Genomic DNA, 15,044 nt, shown 5'->3' on the forward strand with positions numbered 1-15,044 from the left:
GAAAAAAAAAATATATACTAATTAGAGATAATTATGTAGAATTTTTTTTTTTCATAATTGTGCATGTTATAATTATTTAGAGTAATTTATAAATTTTCAAAAAAAATTAAATAATTTATAGTATCGTAAATAAAGTTTTAATATTTTATTATGGATAACTATTTTTTTTTTCATCTGCACAATAAATAATTATTTATATTTTATTTTTTGGTATGACTAGGAGTGTCCATAAATTGATTTAATTTAATGACAACCGACTGATTCAATTATAACCGATTATTAAATATTGGATATCTAATTATGATTGGATCGGATTAAATGTTATTTTTAAATGTCTGAAAAAAAAATATGTATGAATATTACTATAAAGTACAAGTGATACTAACTTACTAAATACCACTTAAAAATAGTGACGTTTTGTAATTAGTTATCGATATTTTATAATAATTATTATATTAAATATAGTATTTTCTACCAATAATAATATCATATTTACACAAAAATAAGATATAGGTGAGTGAGTTAGACGTAAGCAGTTTTAGTTTCCATTACGTAAGCATATATATAATTATTATTATCCAATTTAGTATTAATTAAGTGGTGAATTTGAAGACACATAGAAATTGAATCATGTGATAACATTGTAATAATATAAGATAAGTAACATGACACCTTTGTAATAATTGAATCAATAATAGTAGTGAGATTAGATGTTGTAAATAGTGGTCGGATTTTTTTATACGGCATAAATTAAATCGGCATGATGAGCTTATAATGCTACAACATCATACAGTACAAAAAAATATATATAAGCTAATTATAAGTATGACACGACACCCGAAAGATACAGTACATAACAGTCTAATTTAAAAGTACTAATAATAATAACTTGAGTATTTATTAACAAATATTTATATTTATATTTTAATAATTTTCTATGAAATATTATTGTAAAATTGTATAAAAATAACTTAAACTATAAATTGCATGAATAAATATCTCATAAATTGCAAAGATAAAATGAAAAATTAAAAAAGTATACCACGAATTTAAACTTGTATGAATAAACAAGTTGACCCAATTGAGCATATGCACAAAATTAAGCATGACATGATCATGATATGATACATATTTAATTATAGCACACGGCACAACATAATTTATATACAGCACAATGTGACACACGACACAACACAACAACTCCTTATTTGTCTTTAATTTCATTGTCTTTATGTATATATACATATGCTTCTGCAGCTTTATCCCATTCCCAATAGCAATGCAATGCAATGCCATGCACTTTTCTTATTATTACTTTTGCTTTTTAATAATTACTCTCTTTATTCTTTTATTCTTTTTCTTTTTTTTTTTTTATTCTTTTAGAGGAGAGGGAATTTTGCTTTTTATCTATGCATGCAGCAATAAAAATAATTCATATATCTCTTATTTTTTTATTTGTAAAGAGATATTTGAAAGTAGAGAAAGATAATTTCTCATTGATATCAAGCATTGAATCAATAACATAGTACACTTAGCAACTTATAGACTAGCTAATACACAAACTTTGGTAACTAACTAGTAACTAAAGCAATACAATTGTAACTAACTTTATACATTACATAACTAACCTACCAACTCAATTAACTACTCCACTAATCTTAATACTCCCCCTAATAGTTCTGTAAGCCCGTCATGTCTTTAAATAGCTTGAACTGAGAGTTGAAAACAAAAATTTGGTTAGTAAATCTACAAATTGGTCTGTAGTTGAAATATGGACTATTTTGATGAGTCTTTCTTTTTTTATCGGATAATTAATCTCAATATGTTTTGTCCTTTTATAATAAAACGGATTAGTGGTAATGTGTCGAGCAGCCTTAATGTGTCGAGCAGCCTTACTGTCACAATATACACCTGGATTAAAGCGGACTAGACCCGTGCCTAAAGCCCACTTATCTCAAGAACTCAAAAAAATATTTTTCCTTTAAAAAAATATACATAATTTTCAGTAATTTTAAAAAATAGTATTCTTTTTTAATTAAATGGCCAAATATTTTTTATTTTGTTAAGGTTCACCCAATCTCAAAATCAGCCTTAGTAATAGGACCGGTCCTTTGTGAGATATTCCTAGTTCTTTTAGGATTGAAAGAAGCCAAATTACCTGACCTCACATATTGTGTTGGCCATAGTTTAGTATTCTGCCTTTGCATATGACCTAAATATTGTGTGTTGCTTCTTACTTTTCAGCCCAATATCTAAATATGAAAGCTTCTAGGTTTACTTTAGATGTAGACGATAGTAAAAATGCCATGTCCACGAGATGATTTGACATACTGTAAAACTCTTTATGTTGCTTTCATGTGACTTAATACCTAAAAAATGACTCAATTTGTTGATTGAAAATAACCAACTTAATTATAGGTAAGTAGTGGAGTTTCCAATAGATTCTCCTATACAATGCCTCTAACTCTTGCTAATTATTAATACTTGTCAAAATCACATCATTTACATAAAGAAGTAGTATATGTTTTATGAAGAGAGAATGATGGGTTGTAAAATGATTGAACCCTCTTCAAGTAATGCATTGAAGAATTCAGCAAATCACTTGTTGAATTCGTCAAAAGTAGAAGAAATTCTGACATTGGTATATATCGATAAGGCAAAACAATTTGTGTATATTTCTTAGTTTGTCAAGAAAAGAAGGATATATTCATGATTATTTTAAGTCCATGAAAGTGGCCCAAATGAATGAGTGATTAGGGAAGTGGGCTAGTAATGGGCCCACGAAAGTGGCCCAAATGAATGATTGAATGATTGGCTCGGCTCCTTCCTTCTTTGGTTTTGTTCGTTGTTTGTTGTGTTATGTTCTAATTCCAAATTCCCAAATCAAAATCAAAATCTCACCTTTCTTCATCTTCTTCTTCTTCTTCTTCTAGGGCTTTCTTCAATTCAATTCAATTCAATCGATTAAAGGTAAGCACGTCTCTTCTTCTTCTTCTTCTTCTTCTTCTTCTTATAGGGTTTCAGTTGATTTACATTTGAAGATTTGGGTTTGAACAGACACTAAATTGAAGATGAAGAAGGCGCCTATGGCAGTGCTGTTGCTCTTACTTCTTTCAGCTTTGATTCCATCTGGATCCTCCTCAACTGTCCCTGCTTTCCTCTGGTCTTCACATCGGTATCTTTCCTTATCAATCCAATCATTATTTCTCTTTCTCTTTATATTTCTCCCAATTGTATTGTATATTCAACTATTGTCACATTCTTAGGGTTCATCCATCATCGTCATCTGTAAATTATCAGACTCTTTCTCCAAAGGATCTGGCAAAGTCCCTCCTCTCCCAACCTGGATGGTCACACTTGCTGGTTAGTTAGTTAATTGGATTTAATCATTGACATTTCCACTTGTTGATTCAAATTTTAAGTTTTTCTTTTCTTTTCTTTAGTGCTCAGAAGACCAAGTTAAGCAATCTCTGGATCTGGCTCTTATCTTTGTTGGTTCACAGGTACATTAGATCTTTACTCCTTTATCATCATCATCTTATTATTAACTCTCTAATACTCAATTAACCCATCTACTAAATTCAGCTTTGAAATTTGAAAGCTTTCTTTTGCTTTCTAAAACTGCTTATTTAGTTTATGGACTAGGAGATACAGAACAATGTATTATTAACAACTAAAGGTATAATTTCCCATTTACATAATTCAACAATTTAGAAGATATACACCCCTTATAGCAGGTCCATTACACATACTTACTAATCCAAAATTCAAAATACACCCATCACCAAGATTGTCTTTGGGCCTCAAGTTTGCTGAATCTATAAACCTTATACTTGCTGCTGAAATTGGATACAGAACAATGTATGGGTATATTTGTTGTTGTTGTTATTGATATTATTCATTTTCATTTCTGCAGCTGCAGTCTTCTGATCTTTTTGCAAACACCAATGCAGACAAAGATTTTGTGGACTTTCTCAAGGTAACGAAGAAAAGCATTATTGCCCACTTGTTTTTGGTTATTCTATTGCCAATTTTTCGATATCAAGGGACTTTCTTTAACAGCTAGCATGCCATGTTCTTCACTCTTGTGTAGGTGTCCTTTACAAAATCTAATTTCTCTACGGCATACCCCTACATTGCTGCAACAGAGGATTCAATGGCCGATTCTTTGCTACAAGGAGTTACTGAGACTTGTGGAAACAACATTAATCTGGGTAATATTGTTGTCTCAGAGTCATGCTCTCTACCAGATGGAAACTTCAATAAACTTGCAAATGTGCAGTCTGTTCGTGTAAGTGATTTGACTATGGTATATGAAATCGTTTACTGTTAATGTTAATGTGTAAGATAAATATCTGATGTCTTTTTCTTTGCCTCTATGGATGATATAGGATTATCTGAGTTCAAGGACAGAAAAGAGAGCTAATGGGGAAGCAGATGTGGTCGTGTTCTGCCATGAAGATTCTAACTCTCTGGATAATGCTCAGCAATCACATTCTGAGGGTATGTTAATTAGTGTTTGAGTAGATCTGTTTGTTGATTGATCGGTTGATTATGACATTGTATCAATGTATCTTACTTTGGACTATGTGATAGTACAGTCCTGTCTGAGGTTGTCTTACCAAATATTTTGACTAATTGTGCAGCTGAAACTTTTGGCGAGCTTGTTGGTTCCATGGATCAGTCTGGGGAAAAATACGCAGTTCTATATGTCTCAACCCCTTCTAAGTCTATTCAGTATCCATTATCTCGGGATGTAGAAAGATTTTTGGCTGAAGGCACCAATTCTACAATCTGTGGTGAAGTTTGCAAGATCAAATCATCACTTTTGGAGGGACTTCTAGTTGTAAGTTTTGAATTTTATATGACAATCTTTTATTAGTTTCTGACAAATAATTTCCACTATATATGTTTTCAAAGTAAAATTCAATGCTAAACTGTGTAGGAACCATTTCTCTCTTTTTTTCTTTGGCAAAGGTTCATATTGCCATTGTCGGTGTTGTAGTAAATTCTAATGGTGTTTAAACTTTGTGATTCTTGCAGGGTATTGTTTTGCTTATAATCCTAGTATCTGGCATCTGCTGTATGATGGGAATCGATACTCCAACAAGATTCGAGACACCGCAAGACTCTTAATTTGTATTTGTGCAAAGATAGTATACCTATCGCGAGTGCTCCACCAAGGCATTGTTAAACTGGATTATGCTTGTTATATAGTTCCAATGGGTGGGAGATAGAGATATACCCTTTTGTAATGATTAGTTATCTTGCCCAGAAGCTTTTTTTTGTTCTTATTCCAATGGAAATAATGCAATATGATAATTTTTTCATCCCCCGGTTGCATTGTGATTTTAAGTCCATGATGGGTTCATATCTGTTTGTAATTCTATTTATTAACTGGTCCAAACCAAGCTACCTCCCTCTTATTTATGATATCAATAAAGGGCCCTACTGAGAATTATGTGTAAATAGAAGATGTGAAGATGATCTAGTTGAGTTTTTTTCTTTTTTTTTTGAAAAGTAGTGAGTTGTTCTGTGATATGGTTTTTTTTTTTCACTAATACATATGACATCTAGTGTTATTTCTATGATAAAAGAAAATAAATGCTATATACATGCTGAAATTGCACACTTATTACACGTATAAATATTAATTATTTGTATTTTTGAATAAGGACTACACTTTTAATTGTGTAATTCACTTTATACTAAGTCTAATAATTACATTATTTTAAAATTCAAGATATGTTTAGATATAAAATGGTAATTAATTACATATCAATTTCTATAACCACTCAATTATTATTATTATTATTATGTTTTTGAAGAAAATGATAAGGGAAATTTGATTTTCTATACTTACATATACCTAATATTTTTTTTCTAAACACATAACATTTAATATTTGTGGGATATGACACATTTTAGAATATCTCTAAAATACCCCTATTTACATCACTGCCTCCCCATTCTCTTCTTCTCTCTTTGTTATAAAAAAAAAAAAATTAAAGTGGGCATCGGGCCCTACATCGGGCCAGTCATTTGACCATCGGGTCCATCGGGCCAGTCCTATAAAATGAAAAAAAATTAAAAAAAAAAATAAAGTGGGCATCTGACCATCGGGCCAACCATCGGGCCCTACATCGGGCCATGCATCGGACCATCGGGCCTTCATCTTCAAGCTCATATCAAACCAGAAAATCGGATTTTCTTGCCCAGAAAGATCACAGACCCTAGATCTACTCCATCTAACCCTAGATCTAATCAAGAATGCACATATCCAACCTAAATCTATCAACTAACAACATTTTCACCATAATCAATAAGAAAAAAAAAATTAAAAAACCGAAAGGGGACAGGCTCGTCGCGTGCTCTGTGGATGGGTTCCCTCCGTGGGGTGGTGGGTTCGGTGGGTTCTTCATTCGAGTGGGGAATCGTGGATGGTGCGATTTCAAACGCTAGAGAGAGAGAGAGAGAGAGAGAGAGAGAGAGAGAGAGAGAGAGAGAGAGAGAGAGAGAGAGAGAGAGAGAGAGAGAGAGAGAGTTTAGAAATGAGGGGGTAAAATTGGGTTTAAGTAAAAGTTATCCCATTTTACAAATTATGTATAGTTTTAGATTAGGATACCAATTTTAGTCTCTAATATGCATATAATTTCAAATTTCCCAAGGATAATTCATTAAATAGCCACATCCGCTATTACAATTGACTGAAGAGCAGGAGGAATATTGCTCTCAGTAAAAAGACGATCAGACCAATAACAAGCGCCACGAGTAATGCAATGTGCGGCTTTGTTAGCAGATCGTTTAACATGCGAAATCGAAACATTATTAAGGGAAGATAAAATCAATTGGCACTCTTGAACAATCAGGCCAAAAATAGAAGGGAGTGCAATTGAGCTATAGATAGCCTGAACAACAACAATACAATCCATCTCAATTAACCCATTGGATAGATTCTTTCTTTTAAGCCAGCTGAGTGCCTCTTTGACGCTCATTACCTCAGCCATAGCAGGTTGGCACACACCAGTATGCAAAGTAGAGAAAGCTTCGATAATCTTCCCCTGGCAGTCCCGAGCAATCAGACCCGTTCCAAACTGAGTGATATCTTCAAATATAGCACTATCCACATTGATTTTTATCATTCCAGCAGTAGGCTTTATATAAAAATCACTGCTGCCCAATGTGTTAGAGTCAAACAGTAATGGTTCCAGGCGATTTTGTTGAGCAGATGTCCAGCTGAAGAGTGAAATTCTTGCTAACTTAATCACTTCAGCAGCAGCAGTCGCACGGTCCTTCCACAGAAGCTCATTTCGAGCTTTCCAAATACTCCAACCAACCATTAAAAGCTCATCCAACATGCTCGATCTCCCCCTCATCAAAAACTCTTTAAACCAGTCCAAAAAAGTTGCAGCAGAAGAAAACTGTCCCACACCAGACATATTCCAGCAGGATTGAGCGAAAGGACATTTAACCAACACATGATAAATTGTTTCATCCTCAGTATTGCAAAAGACACAAGAAGATTCAACAGGAACATGTTTGATTATGAGTTGGGATCGAGTAGGCAAACAACCTGATATGGCCTTCCAAGCGAAATGCAGAACCTTAAGGGGTACTTTTATTTTCCACAAGATCTTCCACAAATCAGAATCCATCTAAGTACTCCACTCCCCTTTAACTTCTTGAAAATAACGGTACGAACTTTTATTTAGTGTAATTGCATATCAAATTATGTAGTTACCTCTAATAACACTGTCCTGCCTTGAAAAAATAGAGTATAGTTGTGAATTTTGGTATTTTTTAAGGTATACATTACGTTTATCAAATGTAGATTATGAAAAAGAAAACAAAAAAATACTCAAATTCAAAAAGGAAATCACGGATACACGAGTGAAAAATTAAGTCTATTACAAGAGTTACATTTGAGCACGAACCATACCAAGTTCCATTGAGCACTATCTACTCAAGTTTAGGTATTTTTAGATAGAACATTATTAAGAAAAAAATGATTTATTTTATAGATTTTAGAGTTTCAAATCTTAAACATTCAATCATAAAAAGAAAAATCGATTTTAAAGTTCTAAGAGGTGGGAGCGGCTCAGAACTGGCAGTGAAGGTGGCGGAGTTTAATCCAAATTGAACAGAGAGGAGAGAGGGGTGAGTTGTGATAGAATGAAAATACACTAACCATCCATAACTCAAACTTCCTTTATTTACTTTACCATAAAATTTGTATAGAAGAGGCATGAGTGGACTTACCTCTTCTCTTCTCTTCTCTTCTATTCTATCTCCTTAAAACGCTAAGTTTTAGTTGTTCTGTTTCCTCGTACAAAAACAGTATGTTTTTTTGCAATTAAACTCTTTCATATGAATATCTGACATTATTTGCTTAGATGACTAACTGTAATTGTAGAACAAGAATTATAAGGTAAACACAAATTAACATCCACATTCAATTTCCATTGACACCAAATGATAGGATAGGATTATGCTCTTTCAGCAAATTATTAACAAACAAAAACAAGTCAAGAAGTCAAAAAACAACTCCAGTCTCACATTCCAACCAGCTGGATGTAGCTAACCAATTTTTCAAACGTAAATTCTCAGCCTCGAACTCCGCTTCATTCCTTCTTTCCAATCCCATGTGACATGTTGTAGATCCCCCGACCCTGAAACACACACGCACACATTCATTCCTTACACTTAATTGTAGTCCACAATAACAAACCATCCTAATTCAAAATCATAATTAAGAACTTACGATAAGATACAACGAGGTGCCTGCCAAAGCAAGAGGAATTGCCACAGAGGTGATCTTATCCATTGGTCCCTTAAGGTGTGTGTACTTGTGGACGTTTTGGAAGTACTTTTGCTTCTCAATCAGCTTCTCACGTGGTCTGAAAGGTTGTTCGGTGATTTCTGCCATCCTGTGACACAGTATGACCATGTAATTCAATCATAAAACAGTAGCTCAAAGAAGAAAACTCTGACGGTAACTGTTAACCAAGCACGTAAAGACTAGCCTCACTTCAATCATGGTGACTCTATTACTAGGAATATCCTGCCCAAGTTCAACTTCGGCACAAAAACATTGTTCTGAAGCTATGACTGGATGATATTTAATAACAATAACATTGTTTACTGAGATCCATATTTATTAGCACCAATGACCAAATCACACAGCTTTACAATCAAAATTCTCAAACAAACACATCAAGCAACACTGAACCTCCACTTAGGGACAGCACATGAATGTGTGACTTCTTGGCTTCTTGCAAAACCGACGATTTAAGAAAAATGAATTGAGCATCAATAAGTAGAAAGTAGAATTATTAATCCTAACTGTCCTAATAAATTTAATGATAGAGCATTAAGAATCATTGTCCAAGCTAAAACACACATAGAACATGAATGAAGTTTCAGATCAAACAGACTGAAGAAATAGCCTGATTTAATGGTGAAATCACATATGCATAACCATACTTGTAATCACTAGATCCAAACAACATCAAACAACCCATCCCATATCTCGCAAAATAGATTTTATTACCTACTTATCCAATGTCCGTATGGGTAATTTAGTTCATTGACAAAGTCATGAGTTAGGGGCAAAGGAAACAACCAGAAATGAATCTAATAAAATGTTAGCAATGTAGTGTTAGCTGTGCAGTGTTGGGAATGAGAATTAGCTGGCTGTTAGGACATGTGTTAGGGACTCTAGTTAGAGAGGACAGCGGAGGGGGCAAGCTTATATGATAGTTCTTTTGAGTATATAACTAACTAGTGTGGGCTAAATATAAAGGGATTCTTGAATTTCCCCATAGATATTTCTATTCTTGTATTTCTTTGGACTTCATTTCAATGGATAATATTGTGATGCCAAAATATTGTCAATAAACAAAAAGAAATACAAAGAAGCATTATGTAGATAAAATTTATTAAAAAGAGAAAGTACAATCTTCATTAGAACAAACGAATGGCGGGCACATATGCATATAAAATTCATATGAAAATACAATAAATATGCCTAAAATCACTACAAATCAAAATCATAACAATGAATAATGTTTTGATGACAGAATATAATCAAAACAATGAATAAATTACGTGCAATATACATGAATGAAATACCATTTATACAACAACCAATGATCAAACAAAGAATAAAAAAACTTAAATTTCAGAATTCGATGCCAAAAAAAGCCCTAATTTTACTAATAAAATTATAGATTAATCTGCTTATTTTGAAATTAAAATTAAAAAAATTGAAATCAGAACTCATAAGTCAAATTCAAAATAATTGGAAGAATACATTAAAAAGATAGAAATAATAAGGAAAAAGAAAAAGAAAAAAGACATGCTTGTTGTTGAGACGAGTGTAAGAGATTGACCTCATCTTATTCCCAGTCCACATCACAGTAACACAAATCCATTAATAAAAAGAAAAAACAGAAGCAGAGAAAGGAAAGGACATCTGGAAATTACCTGTACTGGGCGGAATACGGCGTCGGCGGCGACCTCCTTGAGTGAAATCGCAGAAGAAAAGAATATTTGAGAGAGACAAAGGGAGAGATCGTAAGAGTATAGAGAGAGAGAGAGAGAGAGAGAGAGAGAAAATTGGAATATGAAGAAGAATTGAAGATGCGATTGGGCTGGGCTGGGCTGGCCCAAAAAGGATATAAGTCCGTCTGTGTACATTAATCGGTTCGGATCCGGGTTCGGGTTAGGGTTGACCCGATTGGGTGAGTCTGGTCTGGTTTCATCTTCGTCTTCTTTCTTTCTTTGTTTGTTTGTTTGTTTGTTTTGTATAAGCAAAGCAAGAAAGAAAGAAAGCAAGGATGAAATCCAAGGACAGAATCTCTTACTTCTATGATGGTTGGTGTTTGCTTTCTTCTTCATTTTCTTGAAAACAAAGAAAAGGTTTTCAATTTCTTTTCAGTTTTGTTTTAATGGAGATTGATTGATTGATTGTTTGATTGTTGCAGGAGATGTGGGAAGTGTTTACTTTGGGCCGAACCATCCGATGAAACCTCATCGGTTGTGTATGACTCATCACCTGGTTCTCTCCTATGATCTTCACAAGAAGATGGAAATCTATGTATGCACTGCAATTTCTTTCCTTTTTTCTTTTCTTTTCTTTTTTTCTTCTATGTATGTATGTATGTATGTATGTATGTATGTATGTATGATGATGATGATGATGCAGCGGCCTCACAAGGCATATCCAGTTGAGCTTGCTCAATTCCATACAGCGGATTATGTTGATTTCCTTCACCGTATCACCCCCGACACCCAGCGTCTATTCTCAAATGAACTAGTCAAATGTATGTACAATCACACTACCCTCAACTCCCAACTGAAGTGTTTTTCTTTACTGATATCATATGATATAGTTACAATCTTAGTGATATGATATCTATTGATTACTTGCTTGTTCACTATGTACGTATGTAGATGTCTCTCTTTATGAACTTATTATCATATTCCAATCTCACTTTTATGTGTTCACAATCAGAAAGCAAATTTTGATTTCATGTTACTCTTTTGGATAAATTTGACCATGATTTGAGCCAACTCTATTCATTTTAAATGCTGTGATTTTTCTCTCTAACTATTCTAATTAATTTATTGTTCTCTTTTGGTAGATAATCTTGGAGAAGATTGTCCAGTCTTTGAAAATTTATTTGAGTTCTGTCAAATTTATGCTGGTGGAACAATAGGTAAGTAGATTATGCTGGACTGGTCTTTGTTTGTTGCTAGTGTTTGTTTCAGCTGTTTTCTCCTTTGAAGTTAATAACATTTTTGCAAGCAGATGCTGCTCGCAGGTTGAACAACCAACTTTGTGACATTGCTATAAATTGGGCCGGTGGCCTACACCATGCCAAGAAGTGCGAAGCATCTGGGTTTTGCTATATAAATGACCTGGTCTTGGGAATCTTGGAGCTTTTAAAACATCATGCTCGTGTTTTGTATATTGATATCGATGTGCATCACGGTGATGGTGTTGAAGAAGCCTTTTATTTCACTGATAGGTAGGTATTCTTTGAATTTAATATCCATGTTTAGAAGTTGGACAATAAGGGCGATAGAAGCAATGGTGTTGATCGTAAAGTAAAAATTTCAATCAGCTCACACTCAGCTGAATAAGAGTATTAGGCTTTAGTATGTGCAAATTTTAATACCAGTGAACTTGTAGGGAATCAAATTTTTTATTGTAGCTGTTACACTGGCTTGGGACTCTAATCGAATCTTCATAGTTTAACATGGCAGGGTGATGACTGTTAGTTTTCACAAGTTTGGAGACAAGTTTTTTCCTGGAACCGGTGATGTCAAGGTGAATTAAAGTTTCTTTTATATTTTTAGCCTTGTTATCATTATTATTGCAGTAGATAAACACTTGTAACTTCATTCTAATATGTCATGTATTTATATTGCTAAGGTAGTCTGCAATGAAGGATATCATATATATTCTATTTCTAAAACAAAATTGCTCTTATATATATACTACCTCGACAGATAAAACATGCAGTTATGTCTTTCTTGGAAATCTATGTTGTTACTCATCAATTAGAATCGTTTCCTATTATGACCAATCTTCAAAACTAGCTCTATGTTGAAAACTTTGGCTTAAAAGAATAACCAGACTTTTCAGGTCGTTAAAAGAGAATTGGTGCACCTGTTTTGGGGTAGCTTTATGGATCTTTAAATCCAAATATTTCAGCAATTTTGCTTTTTCTTATTTACTGGAATCTTTGGATGTAGTTATTGTAGTTTCACTATTCTTTTTGTAACCAAAGATGAACTCTTATCCTTTGTACTGCTGATAGCTGGCTTTGTCCAGGTTATGTCTAGATAACTTCCCTTTCCATTGTTATTGAAATATCCAAGTGATGTCGTGGAAACTTGTTCTTTGCTTCTTAAAAGGATTCAGGAGAGAGGGAAGGCAAGTTTTATGCCATTAATGTTCCACTCAAGGATGGAATAGATGACAATAGCTTCACTCGTCTTTTCAAAACTGTAAGTCTGTTCGAATCACCTAAGCGCAAGATTACTGTTGATGTATATTGTTGTTTGTGTGTGATGTCAACTACAATAAGCCTAATTGTTTGCTTTTATATGTATATATTTTCCGAAATTCCAATTTTGTAGATTATTTCCAAGGTTGTTGAAACGTATCGACCAGGTGTCATAGTCCTCCAGTGTGGAGCAGATTCACTAGCTGGAGATCGCTTAGGCTGCTTCAATCTTTCCATTGATGGTGAATATCATTTCTTGACAAAACTTTCTTCTCCGATTTTATTATTTTTAAGTTTCTGTGCAGTTTGCATGTTGGAACGATATTAAGTGATGTCTCTTGATGCTTCTTACAGGTCATGCTGAGTGTGTTAAGTTTGTGAAGAAATTCAACTTGCCCTTACTGGTATGTGGTGCCTATTCTTTGTTATTGTAGACTGGGTGGGTCAGTAGTTGTCATTGCCATCATTTGGCTCACGGCTCACAAGAATATGGTATCTGTGCAGGTTACTGGAGGTGGCGGATACACAAAAGAGAATGTTGCTCGGTGTTGGACTGTTGAAACTGGAGTTCTTCTAGACACAGAGCTTCCAAACGGTATGTCAAGTTTCTTTTTTCTCTTTTTACTTTTTGATAGGAGAAAAAATGTTGGGTTCTGCTCTATTCAATTTATAAAAGTTTTTTCTTTTCTTTTTGGTATAATTTTATCTTTTTGCAGAGATCCCCGACAACGATTACATTGAATATTTTGGGCCAGAATATTCATTGAAGATTCCACATGGGCATATAATAGTATGTCACTTCAGAACTTCTATGTTATTGAGGTTGTTATATTTTTTCTGGTACATTACATAGAGATACTGTCCTTACTATATTTATTTTTCTTTTGCGGGCAGGATAATGCAAACACGAAATCGTATCTTAGTACAATCAAAGTGCAGGTGTTGGAGAATCTTCGTCACATTCAACATGCTCCTAGTGTACAAATGCAAGAGGTAAGCATTGAGTAGCAACTAAGATGGTTCATGGTCGATAAATTCTTCGCGCAAGCTTTAGTAAGATGGTTCATCATGATAAATTTTGCAGGTTCCTCCGGACTTCTATATCCCTGATTTTGATGAAGATGAGCAGAACCCAGACGAGCGAGTGGATCGTAAGTGAAAATAAATAAATAAAAAATTCAAAAAATCACAGCAACACACACACACTTTTGTACTAACATGGTGAAAATGACTTGTTATCAGAACAAACCCGGGACAAGCAAATCCAGCGGGAGGACGAGTATTATGAAGGAGACAATGATCATGATCAGAACACTGAAGATGTGTAAAGCTTTCCTTTTATTGAATTGTAGTAGTAGTGTAGGACTTTAGGGTGGGATTGGAATGGATAGGACATGTGTGCACAAAACAAAATGATAGTTGTTATTCATATTTTGTCTTGCCCTATAACTGTAAAAACTGAATTGGTAGAGCTGAGGTTTATCATATATGTAATTTTGTCTTCAATGTACTAGTTAGAGAGAGAGAGAGAGAGAGAGAGAGAGAGAGAGAGAGAGAGAGAGAGGCAAGGACTATCATCTTGATTTTTCTATTATGTGTATGTTTTGTAATGTTGTTAAAATTGTTTCATTTTCTTAATTTTTTTTAATGTCTCAATTACTTGGATCATTTGATGATGTCCAGCATATTTTTATAAAGAACAACATGTAACATGTATGTACACACACACACTCAAATTATCTATGGTTGGTTTTCATTTTTAGTTTAAAAGGTGTCAATTGGTTTTGGTTGACAAAATATATTATGCAGTGATTTGATTTTGGTACATATGTTTTGTAGTGAGTTGTTTGAACCAACAATCTCATCTCATCCTTTTTGTTAATCCAAATTATATTAATGTTGAAATTAATTCATTAATTTTGATGAATTAAATAAAATGTGAAACGACGTCGTTGGGGTGATGTATAATTATAAGGTTAGAAACGTGACCAAGTCAAGGGCTACAAATAGCAAAGTCGTTTGGAAAGC

General features: G+C 33.7%; 3 protein-coding genes across 3 annotated transcripts; 2 read left to right on the forward strand and 1 right to left on the reverse strand.

Moving 5' to 3' along the window:
• Nucleotides 1-2,783: 2,783 nt before the first annotated feature.
• On the forward strand, nucleotides 2,784-5,469 carry LOC115719567 (uncharacterized). Its single transcript, XM_030648665.2, has 9 exons — nucleotides 2,784-2,970; nucleotides 3,058-3,175; nucleotides 3,267-3,363; nucleotides 3,444-3,503; nucleotides 3,917-3,979; nucleotides 4,094-4,291; nucleotides 4,392-4,503; nucleotides 4,647-4,846; nucleotides 5,044-5,469. Exons 2-9 carry the CDS (start codon nucleotides 3,072-3,074, stop codon nucleotides 5,134-5,136), a joined length of 927 nt encoding a protein of 308 aa, XP_030504525.2. The 5' UTR covers nucleotides 2,784-2,970; nucleotides 3,058-3,071; the 3' UTR covers nucleotides 5,137-5,469.
• Nucleotides 5,470-8,429: 2,960 nt separating this feature from the next.
• On the reverse strand, nucleotides 8,430-10,625 carry LOC115719135 (uncharacterized). Its single transcript, XM_030648064.2, has 3 exons — nucleotides 10,486-10,625; nucleotides 8,762-8,927; nucleotides 8,430-8,669 (listed from the first exon to the last, which is right to left on the reverse strand). Exons 2-3 carry the CDS (start codon nucleotides 8,924-8,926, stop codon nucleotides 8,622-8,624), a joined length of 213 nt encoding a protein of 70 aa, XP_030503924.1. The 5' UTR covers nucleotide 8,927; nucleotides 10,486-10,625; the 3' UTR covers nucleotides 8,430-8,621.
• A 110-nt stretch (nucleotides 10,626-10,735) lies between these two features.
• Nucleotides 10,736-14,684, forward strand: LOC115719134 (histone deacetylase 9). The gene is made up of 14 exons (XM_030648062.2): nucleotides 10,736-10,875; nucleotides 10,986-11,098; nucleotides 11,207-11,324; nucleotides 11,646-11,720; nucleotides 11,813-12,032; nucleotides 12,271-12,334; nucleotides 12,925-13,017; nucleotides 13,150-13,258; nucleotides 13,371-13,420; nucleotides 13,521-13,611; nucleotides 13,733-13,806; nucleotides 13,911-14,009; nucleotides 14,101-14,167; nucleotides 14,259-14,684. The coding sequence occupies exons 1-14, from the start codon at nucleotides 10,839-10,841 to the stop codon at nucleotides 14,342-14,344; spliced, it is 1,296 nt and encodes a 431-aa protein (XP_030503922.1). The 5' UTR covers nucleotides 10,736-10,838; the 3' UTR covers nucleotides 14,345-14,684.
• Nucleotides 14,685-15,044: the final 360 nt, after the last annotated feature.

This window comes from Cannabis sativa, chromosome 2, assembly GCF_029168945.1.
Source record: "Cannabis sativa cultivar Pink pepper isolate KNU-18-1 chromosome 2, ASM2916894v1, whole genome shotgun sequence".
Taxonomy (NCBI): Eukaryota; Viridiplantae; Streptophyta; class Magnoliopsida; order Rosales; family Cannabaceae; genus Cannabis; species Cannabis sativa.